The following is an 18391-nucleotide window of genomic DNA, read 5'->3' on the forward strand; positions in this document are numbered from 1 at the left end:
AAGGATTAACCTGAGCAGGATTGTGTGTTCTTGTGAGCACTTACTATGCTGTTGCACTGAAGCAACAATAATAGGAATAGTGGTTATTTTCACTTCAGGCTGGAGTTGAAGACAAGAGAGTATATCGAGTAGATGAGCTTGACTAACAAAGGGGGACAAGAGCCTTGAAGGGTTTAATCAAAACCAATATTCTCTCTATTTCAATCTGAATTGCTTTCAAGTTTACATTAAATTATTATGTTTTCAGCAGTGTAGCAGCCCTAGTACTTGCTTCGTGCTGTGGTCTCTTGGGAAACAAGTGCTACCACTGTACATTAAACTATTGTATTGATTCACCTCCCTAACATGTTCAGTCATATTATTATTTTATTTGGATCAATGTTAACAGTCTTTTGTTAAAAGAATCCTCAGTGCAGCACAAGCTCTGTTGACAATAACTTCAAATCACTCTGTTCAGCCAAGAGCAGGCACCACTGCTTCTCTGACCAGCACACACAATAAAATTCTCAACCAAAATTGTCAAGGATAAGCACCTTTGAAAGACAGAGATGGAGATATTATCAAATCAGATTTTGCTTCCTTAAAGTCTGTAGGGAAGCAAGGCTGTGTGTTATAACATATTCTTCAATTCTAGTATTTATTGCTACACTCAGGTGTATGCCATCATCAGAAGCTTTGTCATATGGTGAGAAAATGGGAGTGTTCAAAATTAAATGAAAAATGCATTTTGTGCACAATGGAGTCACATTTACCCCTTTTTCTCTAGAAAAAGAGAGACAGCTCCCACTCGCAGATAAATCACATGGTCCTACCACATAGCTAAAAGGACAGGGTTTTTAGGATAAACATGTTAACTCAGTCCACTGGGACCCCCTGCACACCAGCTCCTCAAGCTTGGGGGAGACACAAATGTGGCTTCTGCATTTTCATGCATTTACATTAACCTACCCCAAATTAATGTCCTCTCCCAGGCCAGGAATCTGTTGCACAAAGTCACATATGAACAGAAACTCTAAAGATGGCTCCCTAATGCAAAAAAAAAAAAAAAAAAAAAAAAAAAAAAAAAAAAAAGAATGCAAGCATAGCAAGCATAGTTCTTGCCTCAAATAACTTACATTTTCCATTCCTCCCTATGGAACAGGCAATTTTGCTGTGTTCAGATTATTCCCTGTTTTCCACATGGCTTCCTCAAACGAGCTCTACCTGCTCAAAGTGATCTCTGTAGCTGGATTTCAAACTTCAGGTATTTGCAGCACAGGAATTATTTTTCTATATGATGCTTTCCTTGAAAAGGAACCACTTTTCCAGAATTTACAAATAATAGCATTGACATCAGTAAAAGCAATACGAGTACTTGCCTGAATGTAGCATGAAGACTTCAAGGGACAAACAGGCTGGAGAAAGCAAGGGCCAGGATAGAGAACTAATGTCCAGGAGAGGTGGATTCATTGAGTTGAATTTACTTCATGACACCTCACTTGAGATGTCTAAAACTTAGTTGAATGTGAACTAGATCCTCAAGGATCCTTTTATCACCAGCAGAGAGAGATGGGCATCTCTGGACTGGGACTCAGCAGACCTATTAAAGTATCTATTGTGGGTGGGATGAATTGCCAGGTACTGCGGCAAATTTTTCCCCACTCCTACAAAGAGAGCATAGGGTGACCGCTTCAGATATATAAACTGTAGAACAGTCTCATCCACAAGACAAAGCTGAACCAATATGTAAATTACCTTTTTTTTTCCTTCTTTTCATATTGCTAAATGTTAGAGGGGTGACTTTCCTGACTTTTCTTGGGAGAATTCCAGAACGGGAACTTTATCCTCTCCAAGAAGCAAGAGTGACAAATCCTTCAAAAGGAAACTTTCTTTCAACAATTCATTGTCTAGAGGTCGAGTTAAATAAAAGCTAAAAACACAACTAAAACCTGACAGCTTCTAACCAGTCTGATTAAAACCCTTAGCCCTCCAAGATTTCTTTTTTATGACAACCATAATCCTCCAGTTCTCAAGACTTTTACGAAAAAGTTGAAAAGTAACACATAAGTTTTCTAATATACTAAAGAAAGACAAGAAAGATCTTTTGAGAAGCTTTTTCTAAAAATCACCATCAAAAAGTACACAAATACCAAGTTTCATTTTCTTGCAACGATGGCAGCCAAGTTCCCATTGATTTCAGTGGGATTATTTATGCCAACTGTCCAATAGGGAAGCACAGAAAATCCAACTCTTCTTTTTAAAAGAAAAATAAAACTAATAGCCTGTTCTTAAAATAAATCAGCACCATAGCAGTCTTGCTGCTGTAGTGGCCTTGCAGGTGCCAGAGGGATGATTTTACCTGAAGTTAAGTTTTTCCAGCAAGTCAGATGCAAACTACTGTTTATTTTATACATAAAAAGCAAGGAATAGTCTTTCCCCTCCCCCCCTCCTCAGGAAAATGAGCTGCTTGTTATACATCTACTATTTCTTACTTTTGTCCTACTAACCTCCTAATGGGCACAGTTCCTTCCCTTTTAAGCCTGCTGTTAGTTTTCTTAGGATGCCCTGCTGTAGCATGTAGTACTAGAAACTTCCTGTACGTGCTAAATAAAAAAAGCATACATGCTAAAAACAGCTCCTCTGCTTCTCTTTTCGAGAGTAAGGCCTTGTTTCAGCAAAACACTTTGCATATATTAAACCATAAGTATGTTCAGTACCTTCTTGAAGTCAGCTCAAAACATATGCATGTTATGCTAAATAATGAACTTAACCACCAGATTAGAATTTAGCACATTCTTAAATGTTCCTCTTGAAACAGCCTCAAATCCTACCTCTCCCTAAAAATTAATAACAGGCAAAGGATTAGGGGCAAATTCCGCTCTTTTAGCCACTGCCAGCATGTGGAAATGACACTTTAATGCCACCTCCTGAATGACTGACATCTGTGAGATCACTGTGGGCTTCTCTCTTCATTGATTTGTGCAGGTGTGTGTGGCTGTGCAAAGCATCTTCGCAAAGGACTTATACTGCAAACTCCTTCTGCCCCTCACAGCTCAAAACAGCTCTCCCAGAGGGAAGGCAGAAGTGTACTGGTGCTGGGGGAGAAATGACTTTGCAGAAGTGAGTCTCATGCTCCACCCGGACCATTGTTACAAGGTCCCTGGGTCCTCCCGGGCTTTGAAATCCTCCAAGCATCCCATGTACGAGAATCCCTGCTAAGCCACGGCAGACAGTATTGCAAACCAAACTCTTTTTTAACAATACTCTCAGAGTTTTGTCGTTAAACTTATTCAGCCACTGTGCAGGAATGAATCTCATGTCTGAGTTCAGCCCCCAGAAGACCATCCCAAAGGCAGGTCAGGACCATATGTGATATGGAGGATCTCAGCCTGCAGGAAGAACCAGACTGCCTTGTCCTCCAGCCCTGCCATCTATTTTTAGAGCAGCTGTCCATCACCCAACCCATCAGCCACACTGGCCCCAGACCCTTCTTGGTACTCGGGGAGAGGGAAGAGAGCAAGGTTAATCAGTGAAAAACAACAACTGGTAAAAACAGGATGGGTGCTGATTACTGTGAAGTCCTGAAATCCAGCCCAAAAATGACTGCTCCAACCTTGCATAGCAACTGTTTCTAAGTACTGCAAGCTGCCCCCCACTCTGGTGAGGTTTAACATAATAATAGCAGGCATTAAGACTGCACAGCTTTGTATTCTCCCAGCTGATTTTGCAGTGAATTATTTAAAACTAACTGCAATTGCTCTAAAGTCCAAGAAGCAGGACTTACAGGTATTTTATTATTTCAGAGGCTTGTATCAGAGAGACAATATAATTAGTGCAGTTGGGAAATTCCACCACAGCCAGCAGAAAATGAAGGAGCTGCATGTGGCAACCCCGGCTAGGCAGCCAGTGTGGCTCCCTGTCCCTGACAGGCGAGCTAATGTGCCTGTAAATTCCTCCTGACAGCAAACGCATCCTGGCATCAAAAAATGACAAAACACCCAAACCATGGAAGAGTGACAGCCAAACAGCTTCAATAGCACAGAGGCTGCACCGGGAGAAAACAGGCAGAGGCAGCTTGGATTAAAGCCAAGGACTTGCTCCAAGGCTGAGCAGAAAGCACCCCTGTTTACGCTGACAGGAGGCAGAGAAACCAGCAGAAATCACCTTGGTTAATGGGCTGTCTTACAGTGAATTAAACAAGTAGGATTCTGGCTTATTAAGAGCCTCCTAGGAAAGTCATTACCTGCAGGTGCCGTTCTGTTCAGAGATATTCCTGCAAAAAGACCCTTGGGTTTCTGAGGGAAGGACCGAGGCGTCAGAGGGAAAGGAGTCTCATTATAATTTCACTAATCACATTTTCACCTTCAAAATTGTAATCATGACCATCACCCAAATATATGTATTAGAGGCAGCTGCCTGTCAGAGAAATCGCCCCTATCTTCCCAAATGTAAATCATCTGAGGAAGCGCACGGCAGCGTAGCCCTAATGCGAGCTATTGCTGCAAACTGCAGGACTGGGAGGATTTGGCCTCCCGGGCAGCTGTTGCTAATGGAATATGTGCGCTGTGTCCCCATCTAGCTGCTGAACCACTGCAAAGATAAAAGCTTCATCTTAATAAGTATCTTTTTCAACTCTGCTGAGAAAAACCCGCACAAGTTTTTTCCCCACTTCTCACGATGGCTTATGGTTTTCAGAAATGCCAAGTGACCAGGAGGACAGTGCTGGCTTAGATGGAGCGCTCGTAGGTGGCTCTGGTTGAACGGGGAAGAAAAGCAATGCCTGGGGAGCAAGGAGAGTTGGCAGGGGTTGTAAAATGTGGGTGCTTCAGTACAGGCCCTTTTCAGTGGAGCATACAAACACACATCTCAGCTGCAGTGATGTTAATGGGATTTAAACACGTGCCTGGGCATTGTGATGAGCAGAGCTGATTTGTTCGCATGAAAGACTAAGAGAACTTTTCCTTTCTTCATGCACCAGAACCTCTTTAAAATCACTGTGTTTATGCATCTGTGCATGTGAGGAAAGAGAGTTACCCTTCAAAAATCCACACATTTTATCATTAGAATATATTATAAGTAAGCAAATCAAAAGCATTTTGACACTTTTGACCCCCTTCACACATTTCTTCACTTGGAGAAGCTTATTGGTTTTCTCTTGTTGTCACTAGGCAAAATATATGATGCCAGGTACTAATAAAAACAAACAAACAGAGGAAGAAAAACAGAGAGGGAGAGCAGAAATGTTTCTGATTTGGAGTGTAACAAATGACCTGGAACCTCTTTTGTGATCATAGCAAACGGCGAGAAGACTGGGAGCGATCAATCTTTGTGCGATTAAAAGAGGGAGGCTACAGGCTGCGGGAGAACATCCTGTTCCATCTCTACGTGAGCACTTCACCCTGCGGAGATGCGCGCCTCAACTCCCCCTACGAAATCACAACCGACTGTAAGAAAAAAAAACTAAAAAAACTTCCCTCTCCTTTTTCATCTTTGCATGGGTTTTTTGTTTTTGTTTTTGTTTTTTTTTTTTTAAGGTCAGTCCTTTCTTTTTTTTTCTTTGCTTGTGGAAAATGTTTCACTTGAGAGCAGGAACACCATGGGCTGTTTGGTGCACACACTGTGCAGAGTGTGCGTGTCTGTGCAACTGGTGCTTGCTTCCACGTACGGGGGGAAGGTGGGCAGGGAAAATCAGAGCTGGGCAAGGCAGTGGGAGGCTGTTCTGCATGCCTGAGGCTCAGAGGCTCAGCTAGGGAACATGTCCCAAATAGCCTACATTGCCTTCTAGGAAATGCAACCCCAACAGTAAACAAATGCCTTGGGAAGGGTCCTCACGAGCAAAGAGATCCCTGAATCCCATAGGCTTACCCAGAGGATCAGGGTTCAGACAGTACGTACTGGTTGAAGGGCTGCATTGACATTATACCTGAGCTGTCCAGGCTGCAGTGGCTGGAGTCTGAAGCAGGTGATGGTACGATACGATACGGTATGATACAATACGATACCATACGACACATCTGTGGTGTTGGTTGAAGACCACACTGTCTTCAGATACTACCTGCCCTTGCAGCAAATAACGTTAAGAAAGACCCTCCCAGGCCATCCTGCCTATGTCAAATCAACTGCGTAGTCACTGCACAGCAGATGGGCTAGATGTAGTCCACCAGGCCAGCCTTGGAGTCCCTGGGTGCATACCTATAGCATTTAAGCAGAAACATGGTTTTCCAGGGATTTCTCCTTTATGAGGTGATCCTGCAAGTGGGATAAACAATTCAGGTCTTGAGCCAGTGAGCCAGCATGTGCCACAAAGAGACCTGCAGAACTTACTGTTCATGAAGAGACATCCCATCTCCACCACATGACCCAGCACTCTCATCTTGTCCCCCCCTAAACTTGCATGTCCCTGTCATTGCCCTACCATCACAGACACACGTCTTTATTGTATTCCCACTGCACCAGTTTTGCCCCTGCCTAGCCACAGGGAATGCCCCCAACAGGGACAAGGGGCTCAAGAGGTCTGTGGCTGGTTATCAGATGTGTCTGTCACCACAAGATCCAATGCACAATGCTCAAGGTGCACTCTGATCTCTGCCCCTAGTATTGCTTCTCATGCATGCATTTTACAGTGCTGTAATACCCATAGTGCTGGCTGCTAAATGTACATATAATGAGAAATAGTCCTTGCCCTGACTACCTTGAATGTGAATCAGGCAAGACAGAAGAATGGATGGAGGAGGAAGCATAGACACAGAAATGTAAAATTAATCATCCAAGGTCACACAATGACCTAACTTCCACACAGGCAAATCCATCAGAGAGTAGTTTCAGTCCCGGTTCTTATTTGTACAAGTTATTTATTAACAGTTAGGTATTATTCTCCCCAGACTGGAATCTTTTTGTCATGTGTGAAACAGCAGCTTGATGGGGCAAGAAAGCAGAATGCACCCATTGGGGAAGGAAATACACTTCCTTACCCAACATGATTTCTACATTCTGTCAGCAGGGTTTATGCAATGAAGAAAAGGAAGTAAATGTTCAAATTGCAAACAGCAAAATGGCAGGTTTCTGATGAGTTACAGAATGAGGAGACATAGCATCATCTGAAAAACAGAATAAAAAATAAAAAAGGAAGTGCCTATGAATATCAAAAATGAATGGTGATTTTTGGCCTCCTAGTTTATGTGTTTATCAAGAGATATCTAAAAAGGCCTTATACTTGAATAAAGGCCCTCATGCTTTCCAGAAGACAGGCTTCCTGGTGCACCCCTGACTTCACATAAGAAGTGGAAGCACCAAAATCTGTACTTATTTTTAAAATGTGGTCCATTCTCGAGAATGAGAGACCAAAGGCTCTACCAGCTATGTATAACTCTACCAGCTATGTAGAGGCAGCGCTTCTTTAGATAACAGTACAGCCAGGAAGCTGTGTTTAAAGATATATATAATCACGCAACACCTGACACATACAGTGTCACAGAAATACTTTTCCTGTTGGTTATTACACCAATTATTGCGCCAACACAGAAGGTGAGGCAGAAAGGGCTGTGTAGCTTACCCAAGGTTACACAGTGACTCAGTAGCAGGACTTCAAGGGGCACCTCATCTGGTTTGAATTCACTCTTTTAAGCAGGTCTCTCTACCTTTGTCCTGTGTTCTTAAAATAATTTAGCACTCTGTAAAAAGCCATATTGCCAAAAGCTGTCCTTCAGTGAGATAAGCATTTCCTTTTAGCTTACATTATCCCAGAGACATCTGGGAAGATAAGTATTTTATGATGTTTATCATTCAGATCTTCTCTTTTCTTTTTTTTTCTTTACTAAAGAAATAACCTTTCTTTCATCCAGTAATGACAAGAAACTCCAGATGAATGCTGTTTCATTTCTTAAACAACAAAGAAGCCTCTCCTAGAGCTAGCGCAAGCCATCAAACATTACTGATTATTCTCTAAAGATGCATTAACATTTAAAAACTGTGTCTCGCCATGTGGTTTCTGGTTTTGCGAAGGAGTATGATAAGCCTTTATCAATATAGGGAATGAGTAAAATCCACTTCTCAAATCTCTTTCCAAAAATTTCCTATTATCCACCATGTCTTCCCAGTACCCTCAGGGAGGCCTCACATTTCCTTCTTATGAGCTTTGTTCTGGTAAGGGAGGAGATAAGCTAGCAGGCACTTGAAACCCAGTTTATTTCTTACTGGATAGAGCAGGGTACCAAGTTAGCAGCATGTGTAAAAGTCTGACCTTACTGCGGTTCGTATGAACAGCTGCAATGCAAAGGACAGGTCCAGGGAGCCTGCACCCATGCCAGGTTCATGCAGAGTAATAAGAGATTAGGGACAAAAGGATAAAATCTCACTTTGATTTGCAATGATGCCTTTCTTGGATCAGAAATTGTTTGTTGATACATCCTTGGGCAGCTCTAAGAGAGGCAAAATCTAGCTGGACCGGGGCTGCTCTGAGCATGGAGGGGGTTTTAACTCTTTTTTGGTGCCTATATGTCAGGAGGCTGGAAGAGCTTATGGAGAAGTTCAAGTGAAAATGAAGCTTTGGGAGAGGCAGGTACAATCCAAGAGAGTACGGGAGAAGGGTGAGGGGAGAGGTGCAGGAGCAGGTGACAGCAGGAGAGGAGACCAGCCAGGGTCCCTGGCGTTGCAGCAACAGGATGCTGGGAAATGCCAGAGGGGTTTCAGATAGTTGTGAGAGTTTTTATGGGTTTCTCCTGGGTCATTCTCTCTGGCCAGACTCCTTCCCAAGACTCTTCCCATCATTTTCCAAGGTCACCCACAAAGCTGTCGCACAGCTATAGAGTGAAGAGGCGGCATGTTCCCAGTGTCCTCATGACTCTAATTGCTCCTTCATATACTCAGCTTCTGCCCCTGTTTCAAATCAGCACTGTAGGTCAGGGAGCCTGGGACAACACCTCCTTTTCTGATTCCTTCTCCCTTTGTGTACACCAGAGTAAGGTATGCCCCAACTTCTTAGGGCGCATTAACCTGGGATTCCTGAAGGTTTTGAGGGGGCTGATACTTTCCCATTGCAGCACACACACTCCAGCTCATGAGGTGGAGCCATGGGGGCAGCTGCTACCCCTGTGGTATTTGTCACATATTTTAGACCTTCCCCTGAATCTAGGGCCAACCACAAAATAATCAAGTCCTTGATCTGCTGAAGTGCCTTCCTAGCTGAAGTGCCTTCCTAGCTAATTTAGGGCTTCTTGACTCATTGGCTTTTTTTTTTTAAGAGTCTCTTGAAAAGCAAAATGAATTGCTTAAAATATGGAGCTAATAAATCCTCCACTTCCCCACTCCTCCTTCCCTGGCAGGATTTTACCTCATTGTCCATCTTTCTTCTAGAGATACACTCTCTCTTTTTCACTACACAGACTGCCAAAGAGACGAACAGAATCTGCCCCAGGGCTTGTCTCCATTCTTCTCCCCTGGGCTGCTTTTCTATCTCTTGCTAACATGCTGTATTGCCTTGTACCATTGACTTCTTGATAGCCCAGCTCCTGTTTTATCCCACATTCCCTTTAGGTCTGAAACACACCATTGCATCTGCTCCACATGGGGTCTTCCTCCTGCTTGTCTATTAACCTACAGCTGTGCTGAAGCTCTCATGCACACACATTTGACAGAACTCTCATCTAAACAGGATCCACTTGTAACCACGTGAGCTGGATCATTGCCTTGGTAGGTGACGGGATGGGATGTGCAATCCAGTTTTCGAAGAAACTGGGGAACTGAAGATTACCCAGAAAACCAAGTTTGCACTTTCTACTTCAAGTGTGGTTTTGGTGTGCAAAACTGTGCTTTCCTTGCCTGTGGCTCTGGCTGCTGGATTTTACATCCCATTCCCAGATAAAATGCTCTCTGATAACTGCCAAATCTGGGTCTGTCTTGAAGGGTTGCCCTGCTCACACCAGAGACTCAGCACTCTGTTCAGATGGGGCTGACCCAGATGGTATCAGCATACAATCCCCAGATCAGAGTCCCTGAAAGACATACCCTGAGCGGACTTGCAGGAGAGAGCCCAACTCAGACAGAGGCCATCTAAGGAGCCTATCCATCTCCAAGATACGGACAGAAATGATCTCCCGTGACTGTCCAGAGACTTCCAACCTCGGAACTCCTCATTCAGTGTCCTGCAGGCATGTATCAGGATGGAAATACAATGAAGATGCTTATGGCAGCAGCTGGGCTAGAATCACTCCCAAAAGCATTGGCTTTGGTGAACACTATTGGACATGCAAGGAGAAGAGCTCTCTGCCTTCCTTCTGCCAATCCCATGGGGTTTTTAAATGGACAAATTCTGTTCTTGTGAGTAGATGGTAAGGGGGAAAGCATTTCAAGAAGAATCATCTAAATAACTCAGTAATCTAAAAAGGAATTCGATATTTGTAACTACAAGAAAACGTAGGTGCTAACGAATTGATATACTGCCCCTGTTACAAAAACTGAGGGTAATCATAGGTCATCCCCTGGGCTTGGACACTGTTATTTGTTTCCATTGTACAAGTGCTCCCTGGTATCATATTGCCCTGTCACGGCTGCTGGCCTGCTGCAGCTTGGAAAACCATATTGGAAACTCGTAGCTATTCAATGCATGGAGCAGCTTCCTCCTGGGTTGTAAAGTTGATTTTATGCTGATGAATGGCCTGTCTGTGGAACTGGCATAAAGGTGTGTTATTTTCCTATTTTTCATATGACTGAGCAGAACAATACCTTGGGGGATCTCAGAACAAAATTATCATAGAAAGCCATGCCCAAAAGTAACACGAAAGAAAAAAAATGCACGAAACACTGTAGGCTGTAGTGCTGAACACTGCCTCAGGAGAAATAATCCTAGCACTGGATGAATTACTGTGGTCAGCCCAGATTGCTTTGTCACGTAAAGGATGCTGCAGGAATTGCAGACACAGCATGAGGCTGTTGGGTTACTTCAGGGACTAGGGAACTGGTTACTAAAGAAGGTGAGGAGAAATTGTCATTTCACTTCATTAAGGCTAGACTGGGGTGGAGCCAAAGTCTGAGTTCATGGCATGAGCACAGCACCCTTTGTAAGCCTCCTTTGAGATCAAGTCCTGTTGGAGCAAGGGCCCTTTCCTGCTTGATTTACCACAGTAAATACAGAGGAAATGCAAAGACTTTCTGCAGTTAACTAGAAGCTGGTCTGTCACGGAGCTTACAACCCTGCTCAGGACTGTGTGCAGTTATCAGTTTTAGATGTAATTGCCCTGTTTTCTAACCCAGTCCTCCCAGGCTGCTGAAATGCTGTTTCAGAGTGTGGCTGCTTTCACTCAAGTTAACTCGGTAGGGAAAGCACAGTCACAGGACTGTCACCTCTGGTTAAGTCTCTCCATCACTTACATACATCACCCATGGCTGAGAGCAGAGGTGAAGCGTGCTGCTGGCTGAGATGGGCAAAGATGACGGCAGAGCCCAGCCCAGGTGTATTGGTCCTCCGTTCCCCCAAGCACTGCAGGTCTGAGCACTGGTCTGATTTAGGTCAGGGCTTTCTGGGGGTGGAGGTGGTGCTGCGTGTAGTCAGTTCAAAGATTCTTCCCAACATCCAATATAAGTCCATGCTGGGACGGTGGGGGAGCCTTTTTCTTCTGGAGAAGGTGAGCAAAGGGATTTCAGGAGAAGGAAGCGTGGCTGAGAGGGATCAGTGGGACCCTGGGACAGGAGGGTCACAGTGAGGATAAGAAAGTTCAGGCAGGAGGAGGTCTGTGATGCTCAACTTTGAAGAGGAAGTGGGTGAAAAACAACATAAAGCCTGTGAGGGGAGTCCAGAAAGCTTTGGGATGAATGGAGCCCCTCTCCTTCTTCTAATGCACAGCACCCACACAGGACCTGCAGACACTGGCTTGAGCCAACTCTAGTGCTGCAAGAAGCTTTTCTGCCCCCAGCATCTCCTACTCACTCTTTGCTCATCCAGGGCTGCAGGGGAGGGAGAGAATGGAGGAGGGAGGAAAGAGTCATGTCAGAGGGACCAGAACATATAGAGATGGGGACTGGCCCAAGCCCTTTGCTGTGAAGCTTGCAGCCCTTCCAACGGCACCTGAGGGAGAAGCTGCAGAAGCAGTAGCTGTTGCATCCCTATGCTCAGATGGACCCACCCAGTGCAGCACTCAGAGCAGCAGTGCCAGTGGGTCTGCAAGTATGTGGTCCGTGCGTTCTGGCCCCTGGAAATCCCATCGCTTTTTGTAGTCCAAAGGAGAGGTCCAACGCCCTACACAGCCTGCCATGCTAAGCCTTTTGCCAATCCCTAGGGTCAGGTCTAGCTCCTAAACCTGGCAGAGAAACCAGCAATCTCCTGACTTAGAAGAGTTGCGAAAGCATTCATGGTTTTATTGTTGGTGTTATCATGCTAGACCCCCAGAATGCTTCTCTGAAAGAGTCTCTTGTTTTGCTACACTAGAAGTTGTAAAGCTTTCAGTGCCAATTAATCAACCTGTGGAAGTTTGCTATTGCTTCATATTTCTTTATTAATCTCCAGCAGGCTGGGTAGTTAAGTTTTTAGTGTTTTCCTAGAGCTGACTAGCAAATAACCCCTTCACTTCATTGACAACTTTCAGGTCTCAAAGTACTGACTGGCTAGAAAGAAATCAAAACCTGTCAGGCAAATGTTTAAAATAAAATATTTGTGTGAAATTGGGATCACATCCGATATTTTTCATGTCTCATGGTCAGCAGCACAGTAACAAGGGGTAGAAAAAATCATCTTTCATTTCCTTCCATGCCTAGTTCAGGGTAAGCTTTTTCATTCAAGGCCACTTAGACTCAAAGGAAAACTTGAACCTTTATCTCGCGAGTCCTGGATCAGGGCTTCAGTGAATTCACTATCAGCTGAGCTAGACAGCTCCCTTTCTTCAGTCTCTGTTAGAAAACTTCGTCAGAACTGATACATCACGAGAAAACTCTTTGGCTTTGACAATGCATTGAAAATGTCCCAGTTCCCTCTCCTGGTGATATTCTTGGCTGGTTTTGCTTATTTGTGTTTTGTTGTTTCGGGGGGAGTTTCAAAGTAGCAAATAAGATTTTTTCAGAACAATGTGTCAGCACAGTGTGTGCCTATCTGGGAAAAGAGAAAGAATATGCTGGAAACTATGGATTGTTCAAAGCCAGTATTGGCCACAGCTTTGAAAAGCTTTCATGTAAAGCAAAATGTGTTTGTTAGGATTCAGGAAAACAGGTTTCCACAGCTATAATCAGATCCTAATTTTAACAGAATGCTTGAATCGCCAAAGGGCATTGCACTGTATTTATTGATTCTGCTTTGTTATGGGTTTTGCTGCTTTGTAAAACACTGCATTTGGACACAATGTTCAGATGTGATAAAAAGGCTACATTAATCAGCAAAAGGCCATGTCTGAGAAGGTTTCAGAACAGTAGTAGAAAATTTCAGCAAGAAAAGCTGTTTGTTCACAAATTTGTTCAGCCCAAGGAATGATGTCCAAGGTTCTCCAAGGTCCTCTGCAGCAGGGACAAAGGAACCACATGCTCCTGGACATGCCTTCCCCAGTTCCACCCCCAACATCCTATAACCTGTTAGAGATACATGCCTAATTATGGCTTGTATTTTGGGTGGAAAATATAAAACCATAATTGGAACAAATCTCTGTGGGCAAAAACTACACCCACTCAGATCTGATTTGGTCTAATTTACCCTTCCACTGAGTGGGAGTCACAGGTAAAGCTCATGACCTGAGTTTTGTCAAGCTTGTCAGGCAACTCCAGGTCCAGTTCAGATCTCTGTGGGACTTTTTAGACACCTGGGGAGCTTCTTTGAGTGTTGTGAAGAGAGAAATCTGAAGATAGCTGTGTAAGAGCAAAAAAAATCTTCCTGACCGTGACTCTGCTAGCTAGCTTCTCTAGCTGGCACTGAGCAACTCATCTCACTCTGGTCATTTCTATTTCCATACCCATAAAATGGCAATGAAAGGTATCCAGCAGTCACAGCTTTGAAGAAGGATGATTAATGTTCAGGGTAGGATATTAAAATGGAAAGCACTATATATTCTAAGCGCTATTATAACATTAATCAGAATAAGTTATTAACTACAATCCATAGATTTTTAAGGCCAACAGGGACCATTTTCTGATGATCTACATTGAATTTCTCAAGCCAGAGATCATAGGACTTTACTCAGTAATTTCTATCTACAGCTCCAGAAGCTGAAGTTGAACTAGAGTGTGTCTGGTGATACAGCAGGAACAACAGCCTCTCTAGACTCACACCAGCCACAGAGGAGCTGAGTATTTGTCAATATTATTGACAGATTACTATTGCTTCTGTCTCACGGGGTTCATTTTTTGTTTTCACATTTTGCTGACTTCCTTCACAACATATTTCTTAAATCACTCTTGAAGACTTCAATTTCCAAACAAAACCAAAAATCCCAAAGCCATATGAATAACACCGTGTTTTGTTGATAAAAGAAAAGGTTATGATGAATAACACATTCCCTTTATGTTTGTGTAAACTTTTTGATTAAAACATGGCAGGGGAGAGAATTGTCACCAAATGGGCAATTCCAGTGGTGTTGACAATTTTTCCACACAAAACGTATTTAAAAGATAAAACTCAGCTTTAACAGAAAGTATTTTTCATTTAAAAATAACAGGAATAAGATACAATGATGCATAGGTTGGGATATAGGTGAACAACTTGTCTCCCCTGGCCTCCAGCTGCTGGAACATCTTGCCCTCCCCACACAGCCTCCAGCCACTGCCCTGGCTTTGCTCGGTGGGCACGACCAGCAGCTCCCCACACTGTCAAAGATGAGCTGATCATTGCTGGAGACCAGCTAATGTGCCTCTGTGACTCGTGACAAGGCTCACGAAGGCTGCAGAGCAGAAGTTCTCTGCACCACGGGATTCACAGCGCCGGCACAGCCCTTTGCCCGGTTTCCAGACTTTGCTGTGCAGGAGCAGCTGCACTTCCAAAGCAACAATGTTGCACATCTGATTTTAGCTGAGAGGAGAAATTAGTAATTAAAAATAATAATCTTGAGGTGTTGGAGTTGTACTTTCCTTGATTGCCACATGCACAGAATCTTAATTCCACAGGTAAATGCTGTGCTTTTGACTTCCACATACTAATGGATTTGTACTCCAGAGCAGGCTGGAGTCTGCAGCCTGGGTTTGTAGGTGGCATGACAGAATCTCCACCACGCCTGACCCAGTGCTGCTCATTCTTCCTGGCCTGGAAGAGTTATTTATAACTCTCAGAGGAAACAGTGAATGACTTTGTTGGCAATAAATTTTTAAAAGATAATCTTAACTACTCACATTTTGATGCTAGGTATTCCTCAAAGACAGACATTACAGAAAAACGGTTTGTAGGGTACATATTTTAATCTGTTTCTCAGATATATATATTTTTTTCCATCCCAAGGGCTTGCTGAGAGATCAGAGCTTACTTAGAAGTTAATCCAGTGGCAAAATGGGTTTCACATGTTATAGTGCCATTCTTTGCTCTAGCAGTTAGTTTTGTAAGGGTATTCTAGCAACTCTCCCTAGGATGAGCTTTCAACACATTTCATATTATTCTACAAAAATAATAAAAAGTGTTTTTTAAGGGTGCTATGTCACCTAAACAGATCAAATTTGGCCCCTCGTGATTACATATGGAGCCATTTTGATGGATCAAAATGAATAGTTTTTATTAAAACAGTGATGAACTTTAATATGATGGAATACTGTTCTTTCACCATTCCTACAGTTACTGTCTCTAACACCACAGCTCAAACCAGAAATTCTTACGTAATTATGGACAACATAAGGACAAACAAAATAAGGACAAAAAAGGACAAACAATGCAGTCATTTCTTTTCTGTTCTTTTGGAATTGGACTTCAAGTTTTTCTCATACTGATACTTCTTCTGGATTAAATGCCACATATTGACAACCCATGAACAGGCAAATTGCCTTTGCTTTCACACCTTGTCCATACATCACTTGAAACAATTGGCAGATGAAAAACCATGGAAGAAGTAGAAAGACTGAAACATGTTATTTGAAGATTAACGATGAGGAGAAAGAATAACATGCAGAAGGTAACGCCTTTGATCAGGTCATGGTATACCCGACTGCTGTCCAAAGCCAGGTTTTCAGGCAGGAAAGACACAGGGAGGAGGGACAAGGTAAAGAAGTTCAATTTCAAATGTTAATTTCAGTTCCATAAATTACAGACGTCCCAGGTTTTGTAACATTCTCAGGTAAAGTATTATATTCAGTATTTACACCTGTATATAGGGCTTAATGATAAGGTCCACAGCCCAGACCTGAACTGAACTCTGCCACGAGGTGGTAAGTGGCCACATGGCTCTGGGGGTGAGTAGATCTCCCCCAGGGCTGCATCAGATGCAATAGGCCTCCTGGCCTGTGTTCAAAAGCCAAGTCTCAACTTTAAAGGTTTCATCTCAATGTACTTTCAACCCATGCAAGCCAGGTGATTGCGTTCCCTCCTGGGAAGGATGCATCCCAGCGCTCACCGTAGAGACAGCTCTGTAGACCCTCACACAAAACCACTGATTTTACCTGTCTACCCTCCTTGTGATGGATCCTACCCTCAGAAGCTGCAGTTCAGTGTTGCAAGTTGTGAGGCGATGCATTCTTTTTTCCTAAATCCAGACTCCTTTCAGAAGATCCCTAAAGTTTCTCATTTTCAAGAGCTGCCCCACTGCATTTTAGCCTCCCTCTCTGCTGGTCCCTAGAGCACAGCACAGCAGAGATTTGTCTGACCAACCAACCTACCCAACAAAGGAGACATATCCAAAGCATTCAGCATGCCACGACGCTCTCTTCAACAGTTCCAGAAATAGTAATGTTGTACATTTATTCAGCATCTGCTTAAGGAAAGCGCACCTCTAATAACCATTGAAATACAAAGGCAGTTGGATGTTAACACTTCTCTTTCCACCCCTTTGTTTCAAACAGCTCTAAGGAAGCTTTATAAACCATACTGAGGAATGGAGGGTCCGGCACTGAAGAAAATGCAAGATAGGCTGGTTTATTTCTACCTTCCTGAGGAGAGAACTGCCTCCACTGAAGCAGGGAAATAGAAAATGAACCTCTGAGGCAGTCATGCAAAATTTCAGACAGAGCCTTACTCGTGTGATTCTGTTTAATCACCATCCATTTCCTCTTCACTCTTCAACTAAATAATAAATATGGAGTGGCTTTTTTCATTAACATTTGAGCCAGAACTAGTCCTGCAGAAAATGTGAAAATAAGGGGTGAGCCTTAAAATCAGTGGGTTTCACTGATTTTAAATACAAGGCACCTGTGTAAATTTCTAATCCAATAATTAATAATCCAGCACCTTTTTATCTTAGGAACTCTCAGGAGTAATTTCCACATCTGAGTGTAGCACACATCATAAATCTACTCCAAATGATTTTTAAATTTGTCCTTTCCAATTCCAGTTTGAATTGACATTTTGTTCTGGTTGAAGTGGCATCCTCAGACGCCTTCTCCCCTGCAATTAGTTGAGATTAAGCAGTTGGAGAACCAGCACAGCAAAGATCAGAAATGCTTATAGTCACTGATGCTTTGATCATACTGAACAGCAGAACAGCAGTAGGCTGTAGTTTGGGGCTCTAAGTTGCATACATAAGTATTTTTCTGAGTCTGCTTTAAAACGATCCGTAGCAAGCTGTGCCAGCAAGTGGACTGCATTTTTTACTGCCGGCAAGCAGCTTATGTGCCAGAGTCTGTCTGCAGCTTCAGTGCAAAACACACGGAGCCTCATTTTTTCCTTTATTCAATATTTATATCATCCTGCACTACTTAAAGACACACTAAAAAAGAACTAAGTGCCTTTCAATTGCGGATCCGGATTTATTTAGTCATTGGCAATCTGAAAGTATTCAGAGCTTTGGGTTATTAGTATTTTCTATAAATGCTATAGATCATCTTCTGGAGCATGTGTGCCGGCTGTCCCAGCAATGTGAGCAGCCTGAGACAGGCAGTACAGCGCAGGGCTTTAGTCACACCCTATCCGTTGAATTTAATAGCAGTTGAGCAGCTAAAACCCCTTATCAGTGCTGTGGAAGTGTATCCCAGGGTGAGCATACACTGGCCACAGCTGCCTGAATCCTATCAGCTAATGCTGTCTGCTTGGCTGCACCCTGGGTAGAACGCACATTATGGGGAGCAAAGTTTGACACGTGGCCTGAGTTACTATGAGCATTTGGAAACTGAGATGATCTCTGCACTTGCACACACTTCCTAAATGCTTTTAAAAACTTTATTATTCGGTTTCTTGTACTTGCAGGCCAGGGCTGAGATGCTGTAATAACAACCAGACGCGGAGTACTTTGGCCTTTGTACTTCCTTCGGTCCTGAGGGAAATTAAGATCAAATAGACAAGAAATCAAATAAGCGGACCCCCTCAAACTCACAGAAA

At 43.3% G+C, this 18391-nt stretch overlaps 1 protein-coding gene across 1 annotated transcript in view; it reads left to right on the forward strand.

Moving 5' to 3' along the window:
• Positions 1–18391, forward strand: part of ADARB2 (adenosine deaminase RNA specific B2 (inactive)) — a 320228-nt gene that overhangs the window by 275291 nt on the left and 26546 nt on the right. The window contains exon 6 of the mRNA XM_013296422.3: positions 5274–5425. Within this exon, the coding sequence (XP_013151876.2) occupies positions 5274–5425 (152 nt within the window). The remainder of the gene's footprint in view (positions 1–5273; positions 5426–18391) is intronic.

This window comes from Falco peregrinus, chromosome 5, assembly GCF_023634155.1.
Source record: "Falco peregrinus isolate bFalPer1 chromosome 5, bFalPer1.pri, whole genome shotgun sequence".
NCBI lineage: Eukaryota > Metazoa > Chordata > Aves > Falconiformes > Falconidae > Falco > Falco peregrinus.